The sequence below is a fragment of the Acomys russatus genome, chromosome X (assembly GCF_903995435.1).
Source record: "Acomys russatus chromosome X, mAcoRus1.1, whole genome shotgun sequence".
Lineage (NCBI taxonomy): Eukaryota > Metazoa > Chordata > Mammalia > Rodentia > Muridae > Acomys > Acomys russatus.
The window spans coordinates 22,767,094-22,791,974 of NC_067169.1; the positions used below are offsets into that span (position 1 = coordinate 22,767,094).

The following is a 24,881-nucleotide window of genomic DNA, read 5'->3' on the forward strand; positions in this document are numbered from 1 at the left end:
TCAAATGAGACATCCCTTATATGCCTTGGACATTTGAATACTTGGACTAGTTGGTACCTACTTGGGGACAATTAGAAGGCCTTGCTGGAGGAAGTATGCCATTGGGGATGGGCTTTGACGGTTCAGAACATTTGTGCCATTTCGAGTTTGTTCTCTATGCTTCCTGTGTGAGATGGAAGCCCTCAGCTGCTGCTCCAGCCACCATGCCTGCTACTTGCTGCCTTGCTGTCTCACCTTGATGGAATAGTATGCCTCTGGAACAGTAAGCCCGAAATAAGTGCTTTCTTTTTGAAGTTGCCCTGGGCATGGTGTCTTATAGCTGTAGAAAAGAAACTACGACAGTAGTTGGTGCCAGGAAGTGGGCTATTGCTGTGATCAGCCTATTTAGTTTGTTTTTTAGTAATGTGGAAGACTTTGAACTAGAAAACTGGTTGATGCTATAAGCAGAAGTCAGTACTCAATCCCAGAAGGACTTTGGAAGATAGTAGTGCTGAGAGCTATGCGGACTTCAAAGGCCCAGCTCCAAAAGTTTCACAGGGGAAGAATAGGAACTGAGATAGAACCTATTCTTACATCTCTGGCAGAGAGCTGGGTTTGGTTCCCAGCAACCACATGGCAGCTTATAGCAAGCAGTGTATAACTCTAGTTGTAGGGGATCCAGAACCCTCTTCTGGTATCTGCTGTCAGGCACACATGTAATGTGCATAGATACATGCAGACAAAACACTCATACACATAAAATAAAGTAAAATAAATCTTCAAAAAAGTAATAGGCTAATTTATTTGGCGGAGGAGATTTCAAGATAATAACAATTGTTTGGTTATTAGTAATCACTCTTATGGAGGCCTATAGTGAAAAAGAGTAAGTGGAGCAGAAAGAAATACAAAACCTACAGTTTGCAGAGAAACTACAGCCCAGGCTTGTATTTGTGATTAAGGCTTATGATAAAGGCAAGGCCTGATCTGCAATGGGGAAAAGGCAGTGGTGCCTTCGGAACAACACCCCACCCAGCTAAGCTTTTACCTTGTAAGAAGAAAAAGCCTAAGGAGTTTTCTGCTCCTAAAAGGAAACAGCAAATCAAAGCTGCTACAAATGTGATTTAAGGGCACTAGAGTTCACCCCAAATGATGGTGTGAGTCTGGCTTTAAGTTCATGAAGGATGCAGGAGTAAAGGGGCTGTGGAATCTTCTGTGATCTTTCTTCCTGTGTCCTAAGAATGTGCCCGAGGCTAATTAAAAAAGTAGGGGAGGGACTAGAGAGATGGCTCCGCAGTTAAGAGTACTTGCTGCTCTGGCAGAGAGTCTGGAGAGCCACTGAGGCCAGACACGTGGCAGGGGAGTCCCTGCACAGAGACCCAGAGAGGCCATTGTGTGAAGCTGTGAGTGTGAAGCCTGGATTGCCTTGGAGACTCCAGGATGTTGGAGATGTCAGAGTCCTGAGATAACTGCCAAGAAGAGCTGCATACTGGGAGTGGAAAGCAGCCCAAGAGAGAAGTGTGCTGCAGTCAGCACAGCTGGAAGGGTAGGGCCATCTAAGCCCTTTGACATTGTACATAGAGCCATAGGATTTGGAGTTTGCCCTGCTGGTTTTTGCTTTGGTTTTGGCTTTGCTTTGGTCTAATGTTTTCTCACCATGCTCTCCTTCCTCTCTTTTGAAATGGTAATTCATATTCTGTGCCATTGTATGTTGGAAGTATGTGATCTGTGTTTTGATTTTGATTCTACTGGGGGATACAGTTAAAAGATAGTCATGAGTCTAAGAAGAGACTTTGGATTTTTAAAGTATGTTGATACTGAGAAAGACTACAGGGACTGTTGAAATAGAATTAAATTCGTGTTGTGCCACAGACTGAGCAGCCAGGGAGTGGAATGGGGTGGTCTGAATGACTTGTTTCCCATAAGTCTCAGGCATTTGAATACTTGATCCCTAGTTGGGGTCTGTTTGCAGGAGGATTAAGAGCTGTGGCCTTATTGGAGGAAGTATGCTTGCCTCTAGGGTGGACTTTAAGGGTTCAAAAGACTCCACCATTTCGAGTTTGTTCTCTCTGCTTCCTGTTGGAGATGAGATCTCACAGTCTGCTGCTTGCTGCTGCACTGCCTCATCATAATAGATTCTAATCTCTGGAACCGTAAGCCCAAAGAAATCCTTTTCTGCATAGATTGCCTTGGTCATGGCATTTGATCCCAGCAGTAGAAAAGTAAGACTATGTTATAATAAGTTTATATAAATGTAGTGGTTTTGCTTCTTCCTGGTATTTTTGCTTTTGTTTTTGTTGTTGTTTTGCAAGACAGGGTTTCTCCGTGTAACCTTGACTGTCCTGGACTCGCTTTGTAGACCAGGCTGGCCTTGAGCTCACAGTGATCCGCCTGCCTCTGCCTCCCAAGCGCTGGGATTAAAGGCGTGCGCCACCACGCCCAGCCCAATTTACCTAGTTTTACATGCATGCTGAGGATCTGGATCCAGGTCTTTAGACTTAGACAGAAAGCAATGGACTAATTTCTTTTAACTTTTATTACATTATTTACATGTGTGGGCACTAGCATGTACTACTATGGAGTCCAAGAACACCTTTTGGGAGTCAGTTCTCTCCTTCCACCACGTGGGTTCAGAGGATTGAACTCAGATTGCCAGGCTTGGTGGACAGTGCCTTTACCACACACTCATCTCACCCATGCCCCACCCACTTTGTTTGTTTGTGGGCTTTTTTTTTTTTTTTTTTTTGAGGGTATCACCATGTAGCTTACACTAAACTTGCAGTCCTCCTGCTTCTTGATTACGGGGATTTAGGTGTGGGCCACCATGCCTAGTTTTTTGTTGTTGTTATTTGTTTGTTTGTTTGTTTGAGACAGGGTTTCTCTGTGTAGCCTTGGCTGTCCAGGACTCACTTTGCAGACCAGGCTGGCCTTGAACTCACAATGATCCACCTGCCTCTGCCTCTCGAGTGCTGGGATTAAAGGCGTGCACCACTACCCAGCAACCGTGCCTGCTTTTATTCCCAGAATTTTCTATTACTTTTGGACTGTAGTTTACTGAAGAATGTGACTGAAACTGTGAAAGTAAAACTACAGATATGAGAGACTTTGGTGCATGTTTTTTAGAAAAATATTCTAATATCCCCATATTGAGTGGATAGAATGCTAATGATTGAGCCCAGGGCCTTGAACATGCAAAGCTGCAGATTTTTAAGTCTGTTTGCCTTTTCATTATTGCATTTTAAGAAATTTTCATGTATTCTTTGTTTGCTTGTTTTATGAAAAAACTGTGTATCACTGGCTGGCCTAGAGCTCACCATGTAGGCCAGGCAGGTCTCAAACTCACAAGAGATCTGCTGTATCTTATTTGCATATAATTTTTTCCTACTTTATGGGTTGTCCTTTCTACTTCCTTAATGATATTCTTTGAAGCACAAAGGCTTAACATTTTTATGAGATAATTTCTTCCCTCCCTCTCTTATACTGACTTGTAGACTTGCTCTGTTACTTTTTAAAAATCTGTATATGGGTGTTTTATCTGTATGTATGTCTGTACCATGTGCATGCCTGGTACCCAAGGAGGCCAAAGAGGGAATTAGATTCCCAGGAACTGAGGTTTCAGACACCAGACTCCAATGTGGTTGCTGGGCATTGAGCCTGTGTCGCCTGGAATTAGTAGCCAGTGCTTTTAACCAATGAGCCCCCACCCCCCACACCCCACCCCATGTCAAGACACATTCCGACTATGTAACTCAGACTGGTCTTTATTTAGTTTTGGCTGGCTGTCAATTCATGGATAGCCTGCTGTAGCCTCCTGTCAGTGTTCTCTTTTATTGATACTATGTTTGGTTGTTACAGCTGGGAAATTTTGCCTGGCCCAGGATAACCAAGATTTATTCTAGTGTTTTCTTCGAAGAGCTTTATAGTTTTAGTTCTTACTCTTAGGCCTGTGGTCCATTCTAAACATAATTTCTCTGTATGATGTGGGATAAGGGTCCAATTTTACTCTTACACATTAAGTTTTCTAGTTCCTTTAGCTGAAAAATACTGCCATTTACACATTGAATAGTCTTAGTTCCTTTGTTGAAAATCACCTGACAAGAAACATTAAGGCTTACTTTTAGCCTTTGATTAATTTTTCCACTGATTTCTATGTCCATTATTTCTCTGTTGCTAATTTTTAGTTTAATTATTTTCCTTAGCAGGCCTGCCTCCCTTCTTTCCTTTCTTCTTCCCTCTGCTCATGCAGCCCAGGCTTGTAGTCTTCGACTCTCTATGTAGAGAAATAACCTTGAATGCCTGATCTTACCTCCGTGTCTTAAGTCCTGAGATTACAGGCATGCATCACCATGCCCAATTAATGTGGTACTGGGCCTCAAACTCAGGGCTTCCTTCATGTTAGCTAAGCACTCTGCCAACTAAGCTACAGCCCCTAATCGAATTATTCTGTTGTAGAAGAGAACATATCTTATTGATACTTGTTTTATGGCATAGCATATGATGTGTTCTAGAGATGCCTCATCTATGTTTGAAAGGAATTCATATTTGCTCTTGGTAAAGAGAGTGTTTTACAGATGTCAGCTAGGTCAGGTTGTTTGATAGTATTGTCCAAATATTTTGTTATTGAACTGTTTGGTCACCTCTTCAGTTTGTTAGGTTTTAGTTTGTGTATTAAGAAAGCATGATTGCTAAATATATGTGTGTATAGGCTTATAATTGTTACCTCATAAAATATCCCTTTGTATTTGATATCATGGAATTGGGCTTTTCAAAATATATTAGAGTTTGAATAAAATTTTAGTGTTTTGGGGGTTGGAGAGATGGCTAAATGGGAGAGAACTGGCTGCTCTTTCAGAGGATCTGGTTCGACCGTGTGGCAACTTATAATCATCTGTAATTGCAGTTCCAGAGGATCTGATGTTCTGGCCTCTGAGGGCAAAAGGCATGCACATTGTACACAGACATATGTGGAGACAAGACATATATACACATATAATAAATGCTTTTTTAAAAAAAATCATTATTTCGGTCTTTAGGGGCTGGAGAGATGGCTCAGTGATTCAGAACATTCCTTGCTCTTGCAGAGGACCTGGGTTCTGTTCCAAGTACCCATATAATGGCTCACAATTGTCCATAACTTTGGTTCCAGAAGATCTGATGCTGTCTACCAGGCAAAACATTCATACAATTAAAGTCTAATTTTTTCAGAGTATTAAAAAGATTTCAGAGGCCAGGCGCAGTGACATGGCACGCCTTTAATCCCAGTAATTGGGAGGCAGAGGCAGGTGGATCTCTGTGAGTTCGAGGCCAGCCTGGTCTACAGAGTCCAGGACAGCTAAGGCTACACAGACCCTGTCTTGAAAAACCAAAAACCAAAACAAAAAACCAAACCAAAACAAAACAAAAAAGACATCCAAATTTTCTGCTGAGTAGTGAGGATTAAATTAAGGGCCTCCCACATGCTAGGCCATTGCTCTATTTCAGAATTACAACCTGGCCCTTTTCAACTTTTTATTTTAGGACAGGATCTTGCTATGTTGTCCTGGCTGATCTTGCCGGTTTTGGTCCCTTTGTTTCAGCCTCAGGGTAGCTGGGTATGTAAGGCATTTCCAGGCTGACCTTTGACTCACGATTATTTAGCAGCACCTTTCTGGGTTTTTCGTTTGTTTGCTTGCTTGCTTTTTCTTTTTCTTTTTTCTTTTCTTTTCTTTTTTTTCTGTTTTTTTGTTTTTGTTGTTGTTGTTTTCCCCTGAGACAGGGTTTCTAGCTTTGGCTGTCCTGGACTAGCTTTGTAGACCAGGCTGGCCTCGAACTCACAGCAATCTACCTGTCTCTGCTTCCTGAGTGCTAGGATTAAAGGTGTGCGCCACCACTACCCAGCTCTGCAGCACCTTTCTGTACTTGGGCATTACAGGTATGTGTCACCATGTCCATCGGAATTTCCATGTTCTCTGTGTTTTTTGTTTGTTTTAGTTTCATGACGCCGAAGGTGGCTTCAATTTTTGATTCTCCTCTTACCTTCACCTTAGAGTACTGATATTACAGTCATGTACTATCACATTTTCTTAGGATTTCAGTTTTTTTTCTTCTGAGACAAGGTTTCTCTGTGTAGCTCTGGCTCTCCTGGAACTAGCTCTGTACACCAGGCTGGCTTCTGCCTCTTGATTACTGGGATTAAAAGTGTGTACCACCACTGCCTCACTAGGATTTCAGTTAAAAAAAAAAAAGCTACACTCCAAAAGAGTGAAGGTTTTTGTAAATAACCATTTAACTTTACCTATTTCTGACTGTTTAGAAGTCTGTCTTCTGGGTTTCTGGTCTTGATGTTTCTGCATAAGTGACCTTTAGGTCAAGTGAATAAGTATCATTAGTCTTACTTTTAAAATACCTCTCTTAAAGTGTTAGTATTTGGAGAATGTGGGTGAAGATTATACTGTATTCTTTGTATATTCTTGCAAGTTCTTTCCCAACTGAAAAATTATTTCAAAATAAGAAGTTAAAGGAAAAAAATCTTAGTCCAGTGAGATGGCTTCCTGGGTAAAGGTGTTTGCTACCAATCTGACAGCCTGAGTCTGCCCCTAGGACGTACATGATAAAAGGAGAGGAGACTCTTGAAAGTTGTCTCCAAGTTCCATTTGGTCCCCATGCTGAGCCACTGCAATTGTTGTAAAGACTATTCTTTCTCTGAGTTTTCATGGCATTCTTATTAAAATTATTTGACCATCAATATATGGGTTTATTTTTAGTCTTTTTTTCATTTCATTTATCTGTGTATCTTTCCTCATGACAATACCATATTCTTTTCTTTCTGTTTAAGTTTGTTTTATTATACCAGAAAGACATGGTTTCTCTGTGTAGCCTTGGCTATTCTAGAGCTCATTCTGTAGACCAGGCTGGCCTCCAAACTCACAGATTTTGCCTGCCTCTGCCTCCCAAGTGCTGGGATTAAAGGCACATGTCATCACTGCCCAGCAATATTCATTTGTTTATTTATATTCTTTTGGTTTTGGTTTTGTTTTTCAAGACAGGGTCTCTCTGTGTAGCCTTGGCTGTCCTGGACTCACTTTGTAGACCAAGCTGGCCTCGAACTCACAGTGATCCACCAGCCTCTGCCTCCCAAGTGCTGGGATTAAAGGCATGCGCCACCATGCCTGGCCCATTTATTTATATTTTTTGAGACTAGTCTCAGTATATAACCTTGCCCGGTCTGGAACTTGCTGTGTAGATCAGGCTGGCCTTGAACTCATAGAGATCCATCTGCCTCTGCTTCCCAAATGCAGAGATTAAAGGTGTGGTACACCATGCCCAACCCAGCATTTAATTTCTTGATGATGGTGTAGTTTTAATTGATATTTCACTGATTGCTTAGAATGTCCAACTATTGTATATTTGCCGTTCATATTCTTTTGATAGCTATTCATACTAGCCCATTTATTAGTAGGATGATTTAGGTTTTTGGGGTAGTTTTTATAGTTCTTTATGTTTTACTCTACTGTATGATATATTATTGGCAAATATTTCTTTTTCTGTTTTTGTAGATTGTCTCTTTGACTCTGGTGATTGCTTCTTTTGCTGGACAGAAGCTTTTTAATTTTATACATTATCATTTATAAATTCTTGGGCTTATTTCTTGTATTATTGAACTTCTTTTCAGACACTATATGCCTGTGCCTGTATCATAATGTGTTTTACCTAAATCTCTTCTAGCAGTTTAAATCTTTTGTTTGTTGGTTGGTTGGTTTTTGATACAGGGTTTCTCTGTGTAGCCTTGGCTATCCTGGACTCACTTTGTAGACCAGGCTGGCCTTGAACTCACAGAAATCCACCTAGCTCTGCTTTCCCAAATGCTGGGATCACAGGAGTGCCCCACCATTCCTGGCTTCCAGTTTAAGTCTTATATAAAGTCTTTGATCCATTTTGATGGACTTTTGCGGAGGGTAAGAAGTATGGATCCCTGATAAAATTTTGAGTTGAATGTACTAGAATATTGCCAAAATGCACATTACAGTATCATATTGTAATATGTGGGAATTATTTAGACTGTGTCCCCTAATCTCAAACTAAATAAGATTCAGAATTGGTTGTTATATCAACTATTGTGTAAAACCAAGATACAAGCCAGGCGTGGTGGCGTGTTATAGCAACTATTGTGTAAAACCAAGATACAAGTCAGGCGTGGTGGCGCACACCTTTAATCCTAGCATTCGGGAGGCAGAGGCAGGTGGATTGCTTTGAGTTCAAGGCCAGCCTGGTCTACAAAGCGAGTCCAGGACAGCCAAGGCTACACAGAGAAACCCTGTCTCGAAAAACAAAAACAAACCAACCAAACAAGCAAAACAAGATACATTTATTAGAGCTATCATTAAAACTAGTCCATGGTCCTTTTGAGCTATTGATGTCAAGTAAATGGTCCAATCAGCAAAAGACCCTGTACTTAAATTTGCTTGTTACAACGTAAAATGTATTTTTTTAAAAGCATGTGTAAGTCAATATACAGAAAATCTTCTTGGAAAGCATTTTATATTTATTATTACGTTTTTAAAATTTATTTATTACTATGTATGCAGTGCTCTGCCTGCATGTACTCCTGCCGGCCAGAAGAGGGCACCAGATCTCATTAGAGATGGCTGTGAGCCACCATGTGGTTGCTGGGAATTGGACTCAGGACCTTTGGAAGAGTAGACAGTGCTCTTAACCTCTGAGACCTCCAACCCCATTATTATGTGTGTGTGGTTTGGTTTTTTGTTTTTTGTTTTTGTTTTGTGTGTGTGTGTGTGTGTGTGTGTGTGTGTGTGTGTGTGTGTGTGTTTCGAGACAGGGTTTCTCTGTGTAGCCTTGGCTGTCCTGGACTAACTTTGTAGACCAGGCTGGCCTCAAACTCATAGCAATCTGCTTGCCTCTGCCTCCCAAGTGCTGGCATTAAAGGTGTGTGCCACCACGCCCGGCTTTTTATTGTGGTTTTTAAAAACCCTTTTCATTATTATTATTATTATTATTAATTATTATTATTATTTGGTCAACTTGACACAGGCTGTGATCGCCTGGGAAGAAGGAACTTCAATCAGAAAAAAAAATGCAGTCACTTGTAGGCAAGCCTGTGTTTCATTTCCTTGATTGATGTGGCAAGGCCCAGTTCATTGTGGTGCCAGTGGTTCTGAATTGTTTCAGAAAGCAGGGCTTGCAAGCTGTGGGGAGCAAGACAATAAGCAGCACCCCTTCGTGGTTTTGCCTCTAGGTTTATGCCCTATTTAAGTTTCTGTCTTGACCTCCCTCAATGGTGTACTGGTACCTGGAAGTGTAAGATGAAGTGAACCCTTTCCTCCACAAATTGCTTTTGGTCATGGCATTTTATCACAGCAATAGAAACATAAGCCATTCTGCTTGTGAAATATACATTCAGGAAAAATGTGTAAAATTTCTATGTATAGTTTTTTAAGTTTTTATTTGTATTTGTATAGGCCCTTTTCTGTATATATGTCTGTCTGTGCACCATACGTATGCATTGTGCCCACAAAGGCCAGGAAGGGGTGTTAGATCCTCTGGAACTACAGTTATAGACTATTGTGAGCCACCATGTTGATTCTGGGAATTCAGTTTCTCTGGAAGAGTAGCCAGTGTTTTTAACCTCTGAGCCATCTCTTCAGCCCTCATGAATCTATACATATAATTTAATAAGTGATTATAAAAGGAAGTTCAGGGGATGGGGAGATGGTTCAGTGAGTAAAAATACCTGCTGCTAAGCTTGACAAGCTGAGTTCAATCCCCAGCATGCGCTTGGTGGAAGGAGAGAAGTGAGCCCAGCAAATTGTCTTATGACTGCCACATGTATGTCCACATGTCCACTGAGCTATTTTATCAGCCCCTTTCTTTATTGTTTTAATACTCAGATTGCTATATCTAAGCTTTATAAATGATTTTTGTCTGATTATTGAATTCTTTGTATGTTTGTATGGTATGTGTGTGTATTCATGTGCACATGTGTGTGGAAAACAGAAGTCTTCTTTAATTGCTTAACACCTTTTTCTGGTTCGGGGTCTTATATGTCAGCCTGGTTGCCTAGAACTGTGTAGAGCAGTCAGAGGTCTGCCTGCCTCTATCTCCAGAGCTCTGTGATTGGAGGCATGTGTCCCCACACTCAGCCTTCTGCCTTATATTTGAAGACACCGAGGCTGAAGCTTTCTGGTTTGGCTATGCTAGCTAGCCAGCACATCCCACGGATTCTCTCTTCTCTGGCTCCCCAGCACTGGAATTACAAGCATGCATTGCTGCACCTGGCTTCTACAGTGCTGCTGCTGCTGAGGCTCTAAACTTAGGTGCTTGTGCTTGCCAAGTAAGCACTTCACTATGAGAGCCATTTCCCCAGCCTTCTGAGCTATTTCTATTTTGAAAAATCTCAAACGTAAAATAAGCAGCAAAGTAGTACAGCGAAATTATATATGCTGTTCACCTGGATTCCTAATTAGTAGTGTTATAGCTGCTTTCTTTATATCTCAGAAGATATCGATATGGTAAGTTGGAGGCCAGCCTGGTCTACACAGTTCTAGACAGCCAGGACTAAATAGTAAGATCCGCTCTCCAAAAAATGGGGAGAAGACAATGTACATCAACTTGCATTTCCCACATGTACGTGTACATGAATACACACAGGTATGTTTCATTTGTTTACCCATTTGAAAATACATGATATGCATTGTTTTCTTTTAACTTTAGTTGTGTCATCAGGGCATATAACTTAGTACTAACCACTGTACTAGGTTCCATAGTGGCTGTACTAATTTAAATTCCTCTATCTTCATAATTTTGTTTTGTATTTTCTTTTTTATGCATTTATTTTGTCTTGTGTGTGTGTGTGCCTGAGTGTATGTGTGTGCACCATATTGGTGGAGTAGTCCAGAGAGGTCAGAAGAGATTTCGGGAACTCCAGGACCTGAGTTAGAAGCAGTATGAGCCACCATGTGGGTGTGGGAACTGAACCTGGATCCTCTCCAAGACCAGTAAATGCTCTCAACTGCTGACCTGTTTTGTGTTTTCTTGATGATAGGCACTTTTACTAGGGTGGGATGGAATTTCTTTTTTTTTTTTTTTTTTTTAAGATTTCTTTATTTATTATTATATATACAATGCTTTGCGTGTGTGTACACCTGTAGGCCAGAAGAGGGCATCAGATCACATTACAGATGATTGTAAACCACCATGTAGTTGCTGGGAATTGAACTTGGGACCTTTGGAAGAGCAGGCAGCCACCTTTCTAGCCAAGAATTTCAATGTAATTTCGATTTTAATTGTCCTGGTTACTAAAGATACTGAATATTTTTATGTATTTATTAACCAATCTTAAAAAGAAATGAACATGTTAGTGAAATAAGACAGACACAAATACTGTGTGTGTCTACTTACATGAATTATGTAGAATAAGTAAATTCAGAATAGAGAGCAGAATGAAGTTTTGGGGTAAGATTTTTCTTTTGGTAGTTCTGACAGTCAGTCATACACAGAACTTTGTACATGCAAGGCACGTGCTCTGCTAGTGAGACACACGCTCAGCCCCTAAAAACTTGCTTTTCTTCTGTTTTAGAAATTAGTTTGGGTCCTGGAGAGATAGCTCAGCAGTGAAGAACACCTCTTCCAGAGAACCTGGGTTCAATTGCCAGCACTCACATGGCAGTTCACAACTGTCTGTAACTTCAAGATCTGCCAGCCTCGCACATACACACATACACACACACATACATACATACATACATACATACAGGCAAAACACCAATGCACATAAAATATTTTTTATAAAACTTAGTTTTGCTTGTTTGTCCAAACTGGCCTGGAACTCTCAGGGCTCCACCCTCAACTTCCTGAAGAACTAGGAGTATAGGTGCGTTCCATAGTACTCAGCTGGATAGGAAGTTTTTCTATAATGACTATATATTTTCAGTTTAAGATGATGACATTGGGGACCTGCAGAGATGGCTCAGCGGTTAAGAGCACTGACTGCTCCTCCAGAGGTCTTGAGTTCAATTCCCAGCAACCACATGGTGACCCACAGCCATCTGTAATGTGATCTGATGCCCTCTTCTGGCCTGCAGGTGTACATGCAGGCAGAACACTGTATACATAGTAATAAGTAAATCTTTTTCTAAAAATATGATGACAGTGTTTTGGAAAATGGATTAAAGTGATAATAGGCCCAGCAAGATGGCTCAGTGTATAACGTGCTTGCCATGAAGACAGCTTGAGTTTAGGCCCTGGAACTCATATGACAGTAGAAGGAGAGAACTACCTCACACACATAATAAAAGTTTTAAGAAGTGATGATAGCACAACATTGTGAGTGCATTAATGCTGTGTAACTATACATTTAAGATAGTTCAATTTCTATATATGTTTTACCACAAATTAAACTACTATTAGATGAATTCAGAATCTTAGGCAGTCTTCTGGAAATCTTGTGGTATTTGTACTTACTATGTATAGCTAAGTGAATCCAGGATTTGGGCACCTGTATTGAGTTTGGTAGATTGAGATGAGCTTAGAACTAGGTTCCTGTGTATGGAGACATATTGAAGTATATGCCAAGTGCTATACTAGTTACTGTAGCTATATTAAAGAAGATAAGGTGGCATATGCCTTTAATCCCAGCACTCAGGAGGCAGAGGCAGATGGATGGATATCTGTGAGTTCAAGGGCAGCCTGGTCTAAGCAGTCTAGGGACAGCCAAGACTTACACAGTGAAACCTTGTTCTGCAAAACCTGAATGAGAGAGAGAGAGAGAGAGAGAGAGAGAGAGAGAGAGAGAGAGAGAGAGAGAGAGAGAGAGAGAGAGAGAGAGAGAAGCAATTAAAAATCAGATGACTTATTTTCTCCTTAATGATTTCTGATGTACGGTGATTTTAAAACTATCTCTTTTCCCTCGTTCAGGTTGCTATGGGAATCTATGACCACATAAAAGGAAGTGTGTTCTGAGATGTAAGTGGACTCAAGAGTGAAACAGGAAAAAGTTTAGTGCCAATCTTAGTTACAATGGCCACTGATTCTGGGGAGCCAGCTAGCACAGAAGATTCTGAGAAGCCCGATGGGGTTTCCTTTGAAAATAGGGTTGCCCAGGTTGCTGCACCTCTGACCGTAGAAGCTAGAATAAAAGAAAAAACCAATACCATCTCTGCTTCTGGGGAAACCATTGAAAGAAAGAGATTTTTCCGAAAGAGTGTTGAAATGACAGAAGATGACAAAGTTGCCAAATCGTCCCCCAAAGATGAAAGAATAAAAGCTGCGACAAATATGTCAAGAGTAGATAAACTTCCTACAAATGTGCTAAGAGGTGGGCAAGAAGTTAAAAATGAGCAATGTTCAAAGGTAACCTCAGAATCCTCAAAAGATTGCTTCAAGGAAAAAAATGAAAAGGAAATGGAAGAAGAAGCGGAAATGAAGGCTGTGGCAACTTCCCCTAGTGGCAGGTTTCTCAAGTTTGACATAGAGCTGGGAAGAGGAGCGTTTAAAACAGTATATAAAGGACTGGACACTGAAACGTGGGTTGAAGTTGCTTGGTGTGAACTACAGGTGGGTATATAATTTTCTTAGCTTTATGAATTCCAAATTGAGCTGCCCCAACTGCCAGAATGATCCAGGGTGAAGAGAGTGTAGAGCCCTTCTACCATCCCCTAGAAATTATGTTCTTTTCTAGATTCTGTTAGAAACTCATGCCAAGGTTTTTAAAAAGTATCTTCTCCTCCATGTTCTCCTTTGTTCTCCTGCTCCTCGTCTATGACATGGTAGTAGTCAACTACTGCTGCTGCTGCTGCTGCTGCTGCTGCTGCTGCTACTCTTCCTTCTCCTCCTCCTCCTCTTCTTCTTCTTCTTCTTCTCTTCTTCAGCAATGCTGAGGATGGAATGTAGAGCCTTCACATGCTAGGCAAGTAGTCTACCATTGAGATACATTTACAGACCAGTCTTCCTTTTATCTTAACTTTTGCAGTGCTGAGAATAAATTCAAACCCTTATAAAAGTATTCTACCATTGAGTTATACCCCTCCTTTTCCCTTTATTCAAGTGATTCATTCATTCAGATCAAACTTTGGGTCTTGTACATGCTAGACAAGTGCTCTACCACTGATCTATAAAAATACTCAGCCTTTGGAAACACAAAATAATTTTTGGTTTACTTTTTTTTTTTTTTGAGACAGGGTATGTAGCCCGATCTGGCCCTCAATTCTCTATGTAGCCTAGGCTGCATTCACACTGACGTTCTTCCTGTCTCAACCTTTCTAGTGCTAGAGTCATAGGCATATACCTACCATGCTTGATTTCCTTTCCTGTTTTTAAAAAGAAAAAGTCTATGCTATGACATTCTTTGAGAACTTTTTTTATTAGCTTTAGGAAATTCCACAAATTCTTGTTAACATGAGGCTTATATGCCTCATTGTTTGATTGTTACGCTACATAACTAAGTGTATGTAAGAATGTATTCAGTATGATATCTACTTTTATTGTTTTATTTTTTTTGGTTTTTTGAGACAGGGTGTCTCTGTGTAGCTCTGGCTGTCCTGGACTCACTTTGTAGACCAGGCTGGCCTCGAACTCAGCGATTCGCCTGCCTGTGCCTCCTGATTAAAGGCTGTGTTCCACCACGTCTGGCTTTTTATTTTTTTCTTATAAACCATATGTAAAATTCATGATATTTTTCCAAATAGGAGAGATTTTTCTTGAATCTTTCAAGACTTTTATTGATATTCCATCCTTATGCCTTTGAAATTACAGCAAACTGAAATTACCAAATCTACAGAGGTTTGTCAGCTCAAGAATGTTTAGAGAGGAGAAATGTTAAAAAAAAAAAAAAAGAATAACTAAATTACCAGATATCTTATTCTCTGATAGGCATTTTTATGTAGTACTAGTAACAAATGAGGGATAGGACAGCATATAATATGAATAGTTTCCAGCAGATGTAGGTCAAATATAAGGAGAATAAGCCTTGCTAACCTCAGTCAGCTCATGAAAAAAGGATCATCAACTCATGTGCATTGCTTAACATTAAGTTTGGGACTGGGGATATGACTCAGTTTAGTACAGTACTTGCCCTAGCATGTATGAGCAAAGGGTTGGGTTCCATCTTAGCACCACATATACCAGGCTTGGTGGCACATACCTGTAATTCTAGTACTGGGGAGCTGGAGGATTTGAAGTTCAAGGTCATCCTTGACTATAGTCTGGGCTACATGAGACCCTACCTTAAAACCACCACAGCAACAACCAAACAAACCACAAAACTAAGATTGAATAAAGACATCCACTAGATATTGGTAGTTACTGTTTAAATTCTAATGGTGTCTTTAAATATGGGTGTCTATAAAATACCCAGATTCTACCCATTATAAAGTGCTTCTGGTTGCCATTCTGATAGATTGCAATGTAGTCTAAGTGGTAGGAAGTTTATTATCTTTTATTTGAGACAAGGTCTGATATATTCCAGGTTAGCCCCAAATTCACTATGTAGCTGAGAATGATCTTCAACTTCTCAACTTCCTGCCTCCACTTCCCAAGTTCTGAGATTGCAAGCATCTACCACTAAGCCCAGTTTATTTGATTTTCAGGGACTGAAAAGCCAACAGAGCTATACCTCTAGACCAGACCTCCTTGCAACAGCCCCTAGATATCTAGCAACTCCACTTGAGTCTGTGAACTAAACTAAAGATGCCACTGAAAGTCAAAACAGAACAAAACCATCACCAAGAAAAAAAATAGGTACAAGCCAGGCATGGAAGCACATGTCTTTAATCCCAGCACTCAGGGAGGCAGAGACAAGTGGTCTCTGTGAGTTCCAGGCCAGCCTGGTCTACAATGCGTGTACAGGACAGCCAGAGCTACACAGAGAAACCCTGTCTCAAAACAAACAAACAAACAAAAAAGAGAAAGAAAAAAATAGCTTAACATGTTGAGTGAACATTCTATGTACCTTTTATTATAGTGGTGATTATATTCAAGATAAGGTAGAAGTAGAAGAAATAGCTAAAAATTCATGGTTAAGGGTTGAACATGATGCTAATACCTGTAATTCCAACATTTAGGAGATTAATGCAGAAAAATGTTGCGTTAGATGCCAGATCTAATTTCTAAAATATGTTTTTTAACTTATTCATTTTTATTTTATATGCACCAGTATTTTTGTCTGAAAGTATGTCTGTGTGAGGGTATCAGATTTGGGAATTAACAGACAGTAGTGGCCTGCCATGTGGGTGCTCAGAATTGAACCTGGATCCTCTGAAAGAGCAGTCAGTGCTCTTAATTTTTGGGCCAACTCTCCAGCCCCTAAAAATTATAAAATTTTAAAATATTCACTGTAGAGCACTTAATTTTTCCCCTAAAATAGTTTTATTACCCTTTCAGAAATGTATCTAGATTCTGTTTGGACCACCAATAAAATGAATATACTTAATTCCATTAAAGCTACCCCCAGTGCTATTTAGTTCTAGATCCAGCCATGGATATTAAGTGTAGGCTCAAGGCCAAAGAGATTATCTTGAATCTAGGGATGATAAACTTTGATTAAATATGTATGTTCTAGTCTCTTTGTTTAACAAACTGTATAACTTGATTAAATCTAAACTAAAGACAAATGCTTTTGCAAAATGGCAAAGGATGATGGTGAAAGGGGACAACTCAGGTCTGGGAAATACCATTAATTCCTAAATATTTTTGTGAGTCATTTTAAGTTATTTGTTGGATAAAATTTTATTTTATTTTAAATATTTCTTTATTACGTATACAATGTTCTGCCTGCATGTACACCTGCAGGCCAGAAGAGGGCATTATGTCACATTACAGATGGTTGTGAGCCACCATATGGTTGCTGGGAATTGAACTCAGGACCTCTTAATCTCTGAGCTATCTCTCCAGCCTCCAGATAAAAGTTTAAAAAAAATTGATAATGAGTAGTAGTAGGCTGAATAATGACATCTCAAAGATGTCCATGTCTTCATCCTTAGAACCTTACATTGTTAAAAGTACTTTTGCAGATGAGACTGACTTAGAGCTGGAAATAGCGAAATTATTTTGATTCATCCAAGAGTCTTTGTAAGGAGGAAAACAGGTTGGCAATCATTCAAGAAAAATCAACAAATAGAAGCAGAGTTTGGAGTGATGCTGTTGCAGGACTTGGTCACCAAACCAAGGCATGCAGATAGTCTTTAGAAAGCTGAAAAGGCAAGGAAATAAACAATTGCCGCCCCCCCCCCCAAGAAACGGTACTGCTGTCTGGACTATAGTCTAGTGTGAGTCAGTGTAGACTTCTGATTCCCATTGCTGGAAGATAATACGTCTGTGTTTTAATTCTCTGAGTTTATGCTAATTTGGTACTGTAGCAATAGGAAATGAGTGCAACCTAGTATAGTTGTCATGGGGGGGGGCTGATTAGTTAACAAATAAACACTCCTTGCAATGTGCTGGACCTATACTAAGTGCTAGGGACAGAAAAAGAAAGCAAAAGCAGACACAGCCAGATTTCATAAAGCCTATAATAGAAGAAATATAGTCAGTGTATGAAGAAGCCTTGGAGATGGGAGTTAGCAAAAAGATGAAAGGGCTGTTAAATATGGGTTTGTTTAAAGGAAATGAGAGGGTGAGAAGTAGAAAGAAACAGAGGCACTACTCCTTTACTACCTCGTTTTCTTTTTTAACTTATTTTCAGGTGACTTTCTACTTACAAAAGGGTTACAAAGATACACTATAAAATATTGTACTTAATCAGAATATATCAGTTTCCTCACAAATACTCTTCTTTTCAGTTCTTTGATCACATCCATGTTTGTATGTTGTGTTTACTTTGTATGTTGCCTCCTTTCTCTCTAACAGTTGTTTTCTAGTTTTTCTTTGGACTTGCAAAGGGTATTAGCAGTCCTGTGCCCCCACCCCCACCCTGCCTCCCATCTTTCTTTCTCACTACATAGCCTACAAAGACCAAGAAATTATTAAGTAAGCCAGTTTGACCACAAATCTAAAATCCTTCTGTTTCTGTTTCTTAAATAATGGCATCACAGCACACACTGCTGTGATGGGCCAGCTAAGTTCTGCATTTTTTGTCAAGAATACAACAAAGTGCTGTCCCTCTACTGAGTCTGCGATAGCAGGAATACATGATGTTGATGCATGTTAATGGTAAGATAATCTTAACCACTTGACTACAGTGTTATCTGTCAGATTGTTCCTACTATGAAGTTGCTTTTTTCCTCCTCGCTAGATTAGTAAATATCTTAGGGATATATACTTTGGCACTGTGAAATACATCTCAGGTAGGTTTTGGTACTCTTTGGTGTCTTTTTTTTCTTTTCTCTCTCTCTCTCTTTTTTTTTTTTTTTTCCGAGACAGGGTTTCTCTGTGTAGCCTTGGCTGTCCTGGACTTGCTTTATAGATCAGGCTGGCCTCGAACTCACAACAATCCACCTGCCTCTGCCTCCTGAGGGATGGGGATTAAAGGTGTGTGCCTCTACCACCTGGCTACTCTTTGGTGTCTTTACACAGGTAATTTACTCTATAATTATGATATTCTGTTTGTTTGTGAGACGTATTTGAAACTTGCTGGCCCAAGCTGGCCTTGAACTTGTGATCCTCCTGCCTAAAATGGCAACTTTGTATTTTCTACTTTCTGCATTGATCAATTAGCACCACCTCTCTGCTTTGTGTGGTCTTTCCCCAATTTGTCTCTTAAGTTTCTGAAATTTTTGTTTTTTCAAGACAAGGTTTCTCTGTGTAGTCCTGCCTGACCTGGACTCACTTTGTAGACCAGGCTGGCCTTGAACATACAGAGAACTGCCTGCCTCTGCTGAGATTACAGGTGTGCTCCCCCACTCCTGGCTTTGAAATTTATTTTGGCTCTGAAATTTTTAATAATAGAATTTGTAGTTGAAGTGTTTTAGTATAGTTAGTAATAGTGGATGTTATATACTTTCCATTTATCATAAAATTAAATTTTAATTGAATACTTATATAAGTGCTTACTATTTAATTTTGGCAGTAGTTATATGAGGTAATGATTATTATTTTCAGATAGCAGATCTGAGTTTTAGGTACATTAAGTAACCTGATCAAAGAGGGTATTCCATCAGATATGGTTTTATGTGTATGCATCAAAATTAGGAATATTTTTAGTTGAGCAGTGGCGGCACACACCTTAAATCCTAGCACTTTAAGAGACAGAGACAGTCAGATCCCTGAGTTTGAGACCAGCCTGATTTACATAGTTAGTTCCAGGTTAGCCGGAGCTACATAATGAGACCCTTTCTCAACAAACAAAGCAAAAACAAATTTCTTTCTTATTGGTTATATGGAAAGCAGAGCCATGCACATGTTCTAGTACTGAACTTATATCCCACCCTCCCCTCCCCTCCCCTCTTTTTTCTCTCCTTCTACTCCCTCTTTCCCTTCCTTCTCCCTTCCTTTTTCTTTCCTCCCTCCCCTCATTCCCTCTACCTCCTTTCCCCATTCTTCCCTTTTTCTCTTTTATTTTGTTCTTCTAAAAATTTTTGTTAAAATGTAATTACATATTTTCCCCTTTCCTTTCAAATTCATGGTCTTTTATTTTTTATTATTGTTATACATATATGTGAATAAAAATGTAAATGCAGCCTTCTAATTTTTAATTCTAATGTGTGTGTGTGTGTGTGTGTGTGTGTGTCTTTTGCCTGCATGTATGTCTGTGCACTGTGTGCATGCCTGGTGCACACAGAGTCCAGAAGGGGGCACCACTTGAATTCTCTGCAACCAGAGTTACTTATGGTTGTAAGGTGTCAAGTGAGTGCTGGAAATTGAACTACTGAGACATGGACTAACAGCAAGGTGACTAATCACCATAGGTATTTTATTCAAGATAAGGAGAGTAGCTTTAAGAGAGTGACTGAACAAAGACTGCCTCCATGTCTCAGGAAAGGCTTTATGTATGTATGTTTTTACTAGTCCACATATTACAATTGATTAACTGTTTAGCTAATATTCATAAAATGATAGTATTTATTTTTAGTGTACTATGGAGTAGTTGAATTCTATTTGGTTAATTTGAGTTGTACATTTTTTTTACCATTCATATAAATTAGTAAGTATAATATGAAAACTTTATGCTTGTTGGATTTTTTTATGATCTTACTTTGGAACAGCAATATTTATGGCTCATTTCTTTTTTCCATTAATTAATTAATTTACTTTACATCCCAATTGTAGCTTCTCCTCCCTCCTCTCCTCCCAGCCCCTCCCTCCCCTCTCTCCTCTCCCCTCTCCCTATATCCCTTCCCTTTCTCCTCAGGGAAGGGGGACCTCCCATGGATATCAGTCGGCCTTGGTATCTCAAGTTGTAGTAGGACTGGGTGCATTTTCTTCTATTGAAGCTAGAAAGGCCATCCAGTTAAGGGAAAAGGATCCAAAGACAGGCAACAGAGTCAACCCCTGTTCCTGCTGTTAGAGGTCCCACATGAAGACCAAGACCAAGCTGCACATCTGTTACATATGTGTGTGAGGCCTTAAGCATATATGAGGCCCTAGGTTTAATATCTCCAAAAACGCAAGGATAGGAGGGGAAAAAGGAAGTTAAGAAGAAACCCATATGAGAAAACTTGTCAATAGGCCATATGACTGTATTAGTATGCACTGAGAAGATATCCGAATTCTATAAATACCCCTAATTAAAAAGCAGAACTAACTGTGTAAGGAAATTACTTAATTTTAAAGAACTTCTTTAAAACAAAATAGTCTTTGAAGATCTAGGATAATAAAGCTGTTTTTATGAAAATCTAGTATGAGATAGTCATGACTTTCAGCACTGTTTGTCAATATTATTGTTATTTTGGCAAAATCAATAAGGTTATAGATAGATGCAACAGTACAAATATAAGAAAGATTGACTTATCATTTCCTATTGATAATATATATCTTCCTGTAAAATTTGAGTCTCTGATCCTTATGTGATATAGGGACAGTGACTCTCTGTGTAGTTTTGTCTGTCCTGGACTTGCTTTGTAGACCAGGCTGGCCTTGAACTCAGAGATCTGCCTGTCTCAGACTCCTTGAATGCTGGATTTAGAGGCATGTGCCACCACGCCTGGCTAGTAGCCCAATATTTCTATCTGGAAGCTTAGAGCAGTTTTGTTTTTACAGTTCAGAAATTAAACTGGAACAAATATCTTAAATCTCATTACCTTTTTATTATTCTTGTTTTGATTTTTAGAGATCATTCTAGATATGAAAACTTGGGGATTTCTTATCTATTTTATGACTTTTTGTCAATTCATTTTGTGATAATATAAGCATTCTACCACCAAACTGTATCCTAAAGCTCTTAAGACATTGATGGTATGTAGATGTGTTCTTAGCATAGTTGTGAACTGTAACAATGGTTGTATCACTGTAGGGTAGAGCCAAATTAATTAAGGAAAAATACCAGTGATTTTATAGATTAAAAATTGATAGATATGAGACATATATTTATACAGTAAAACACTCCATTGCACTATTAGAAATGTACATGGAAATTTCTGTGGTCTTAATTTGGAACTTGTTCTTCTACTTTAGGACCGCAAATTAACTAAAGCTGAGCAGCAACGGTTCAAAGAAGAAGCAGAGATGTTGAAAGGTCTCCAGCATCCCAATATAGTTCGATTTTATGATTCCTGGGAGTCCATATTAAAAGGAAAGAAATGTATTGTGTTAGTGACTGAACTAATGACATCAGGAACCTTAAAGACGTAAGTTGAGATTGAAATAATTTTAAAGTCATAAAACTTATTTATAAACTTGATTTAAGGGCTTGTAGAAGGGCTGGGCTGTAGCTTGGTGAAATAGCACTTACTTAGTATGTCCAAGGCCTTGGGTTCCATCCCTAGTATCATAACAAGAAAAGAACTCATAGACTCTATTTCAGATTGATTTAAAAGTCAGCATATTAATGTAGTTTGTTAGACTATGCAGTGTTGAAAAGTTAATGTTTGGGGACCTGGGGATGATGCTCAATTGGTTAAATGCTTGCCTAGCATCCATGAAGAAGCCGTGGGTTCATTTCCCATACCACATATAGCTAGGAACAGTAGCACCCACCTTTAATCTCAGCATTAGTGGTAGGTAGAGATAGGGGGATCAGGAGGTCAGGGTCATTCTTAGTTACATGGTGAGTTGAGGGCCACCTGAGCTATAGTGAAATCATGCATCAAAAACAGAAAAAAAAGGGAGTTCAAGAGAGCACTTGTTACTCTTGCAGAGGCTCCTAACACACTGTGATGCTTTACAACCATCTATAACTCTAGTTCCAGGTAACCCGATGTCCTTCTGACATCAGTGAGTGCCTGATACTCAGCATATATACATGCTTGCAGGCAGACACATATACATAAAACAAATAACTCTGAAACCCCCACAAAAGTTAATGTTTTAGAGATCTCATAGAATTTGAGAGTTGAAAATTATTATAGAGAGAGTATGATTGCATTTTGAAAAGGTAATGATTTGCTGAGGGTTTGGCCAAGCTTATATACCTAGTAAGGAACAACTATTCTATAAGTATAGTCTTTTTTTTTCTAGACAAGGTTTCTCTGTGTGTGTAGCCTTGGCTGTCCTGGACTCACTTTGTAGACCAGGCTGGTCTTGAACTCACATCAATCTGCCTGCCTCTGCCTCTGCCTCTGCCTCCCGAGTGCTAGGATCAAAGGCATGCACCACCATGCCTGGCTAAGTATAGTCTTGTTTGTAATCAATTTTTAAATCGGTGTGAATTGACTGTATAATTAGTTGTAAATAATTAATTGTGAAATGTACATTTTCCCTAGCATTTTACACTAAAATTTTATGTAACCAAGATCTCCAGTGATTGGGTAAAAATTCATTAATAAGTAGAAAAGGACTTTCTTTTTAAAATGGTGCCTCCATTCAAAAAAGTCATTCTAGTATATTTCTTGCGTTGAATTAAAAATGCTAGACTTTATAGAATATCTTTTAGAGTAGGTCAAACCATTTTTTTTTAGAGACCGTAAAGTGGGATGAGAAACTTAAGTGACCTATAAGTGACCATAAGTCACTGAAAGATTAGATGAGAGTGAGATTTTTGATAGATTTTTATTTTTCTATAACAGACAGTAGAAAATAATTTGGGGAATAGAGAAATGGCTCAGTGGTTAAGAGCACCTGCTGCTCTTGCAGAGGACCAGAGTACAGGTCCTGGTACCCACATTGGGCAGCTCAAAACTCTGTAACTCCAGCTCCAGGGGGTCCAGTGCCCTCTTCTGGTCCCCACAGGCATTTGCACATATATGCACAGTAACAAGTATGTAAATAAACATAAACCTTAAAATTATTCAGCGGTATCAATCATAGTACATAAGTAAGCAAAACAGCTTACTCATAGTTGTATTTATAGAATAATCTGGGAATGTTTCTTTACACATGATCTTTGTTTCTTTGTATAGGTACTTAAAACGATTTAAAGTCATGAAACCAAAGGTCTTAAGAAGCTGGTGCAGGCAAATTTTAAAAGGATTGCAGTTCTTACACACAAGAACCCCTCCTATTATTCACCGGGACCTGAAATGTGACAACATTTTCATCACAGGACCCACTGGATCTGTGAAGATTGGTGATCTTGGACTTGCAACCTTAATGCGCACATCATTTGCCAAGAGTGTCATTGGTGACTAGTACTTTACCATTTACTGGCTAGGTATTAGATTTGCCAGTTGTATAGGACTGGGACAGAAATGATGAGTCAACTACAGTCTTGAGCAAAATTTTGGCCACTGCCTGTGTGTTCTCTCTCTCTCTCTCTCTCTCTCTCTCTCTCTCTCTCTCTCTCTCTCTCTCTCTCTCTCTCTCTCTCTCTCTCACGCACACACACACACACACACACACACACACACACACACACACACACACACACTTGTTTTATTGAGACAAGGTCTTGTGTAATTTGGACTGGCCTCAAATTTACTATGTAGTAGAAAAATCTTGAACTCCTAATCCTCCTGGCTCTGCCTCCTCATTCTTGGGATTTTAGGGCCCAGCCAGCACATTTAACTGTTATTTGGTTTGAAATAATTGTGAATGTGCTTTGGAATACCAATTATATGAAAATTGACTTATTTCCAATGCATCCTAGTGTGTATATTTTATAGAATGTATTAAGGACTATTTTTTTTTTTGAGACAAGGTTTCTCTGTGTAACCCTGGCTGTCCTGGACTCACTTTGTAGACCAGGCTGGCCTCAAACTCACAGCTATCCACCTGCCTCTGCCTCCCCAGTGCTGGGATTAAAGACATGCGCCACCATGCCCGGTTTAAGGACTATTTTTTAATTTCTTATTTTACATGTATGGATGTTTGTGCTAATTATGTCTGTACACTGCCTGCATGCAGTACCCTCAGGGGTCAGAAGATAGTGTGGGGACCCCTGGAGCTAGGCTCCAACACTCAATTGTGAGCCATTTTGTGGGTGCTTGGAACTGAACCTGAGTCCTCCACAAGAACAAGTGCTCTTAACCACTGAACTATCTATTCAGCCCCATCTATTAAGGATTATTGAAAGATTCTGAGGACTTAAGGAACAAAGTTTACTAATTTAATGTATCCAAATTTGAGCTAAAAGGTTAGAAATAAAATCAGATTTTATATATAGCTAGCTGTCTCTTTTTGAGAGAGGGTCTCTCCAGAATATAATTCTGGCTGACCTGGAACTTGCTATGAACACTCCTGCCTCTGTCTCGTGAGTGTTGGCATCAAAGGAATGCATCATAGTGCCTGGCTTTTTCTTTATTTTGAGACATAATTTCATTATAGACCAGGCTGACCTTGAACATACTATGTAGCCAAGAACAACCTTAAAATTCTGACCTTCCTGCTTGTTACCTCACAAGTACTAGGATTGATTACAAGTGTGAGCCACCATGGTTAAGAATTTT

At 39.5% G+C, this 24,881-nt stretch overlaps 2 protein-coding genes across 2 annotated transcripts in view; one reads left to right on the forward strand and one right to left on the reverse strand.

Moving 5' to 3' along the window:
• The window catches only part of Shroom2 (shroom family member 2), a 1,329,704-nt gene that overhangs the window by 35,057 nt on the left and 1,269,766 nt on the right, over window positions 1-24,881 (reverse strand). The window lies entirely within an intron of this gene.
• Window positions 1-24,881, forward strand: part of Wnk3 (WNK lysine deficient protein kinase 3) — a 107,323-nt gene that overhangs the window by 23,937 nt on the left and 58,505 nt on the right. Inside the window, exons 2-4 of the mRNA XM_051142131.1 lie at window positions 12,886-13,524; window positions 21,514-21,686; window positions 23,397-23,617. Of these exons, the coding sequence (XP_050998088.1) occupies window positions 12,988-13,524; window positions 21,514-21,686; window positions 23,397-23,617 (931 nt within the window). The 5' untranslated portion in view covers window positions 12,886-12,987. The remainder of the gene's footprint in view (window positions 1-12,885; window positions 13,525-21,513; window positions 21,687-23,396; window positions 23,618-24,881) is intronic.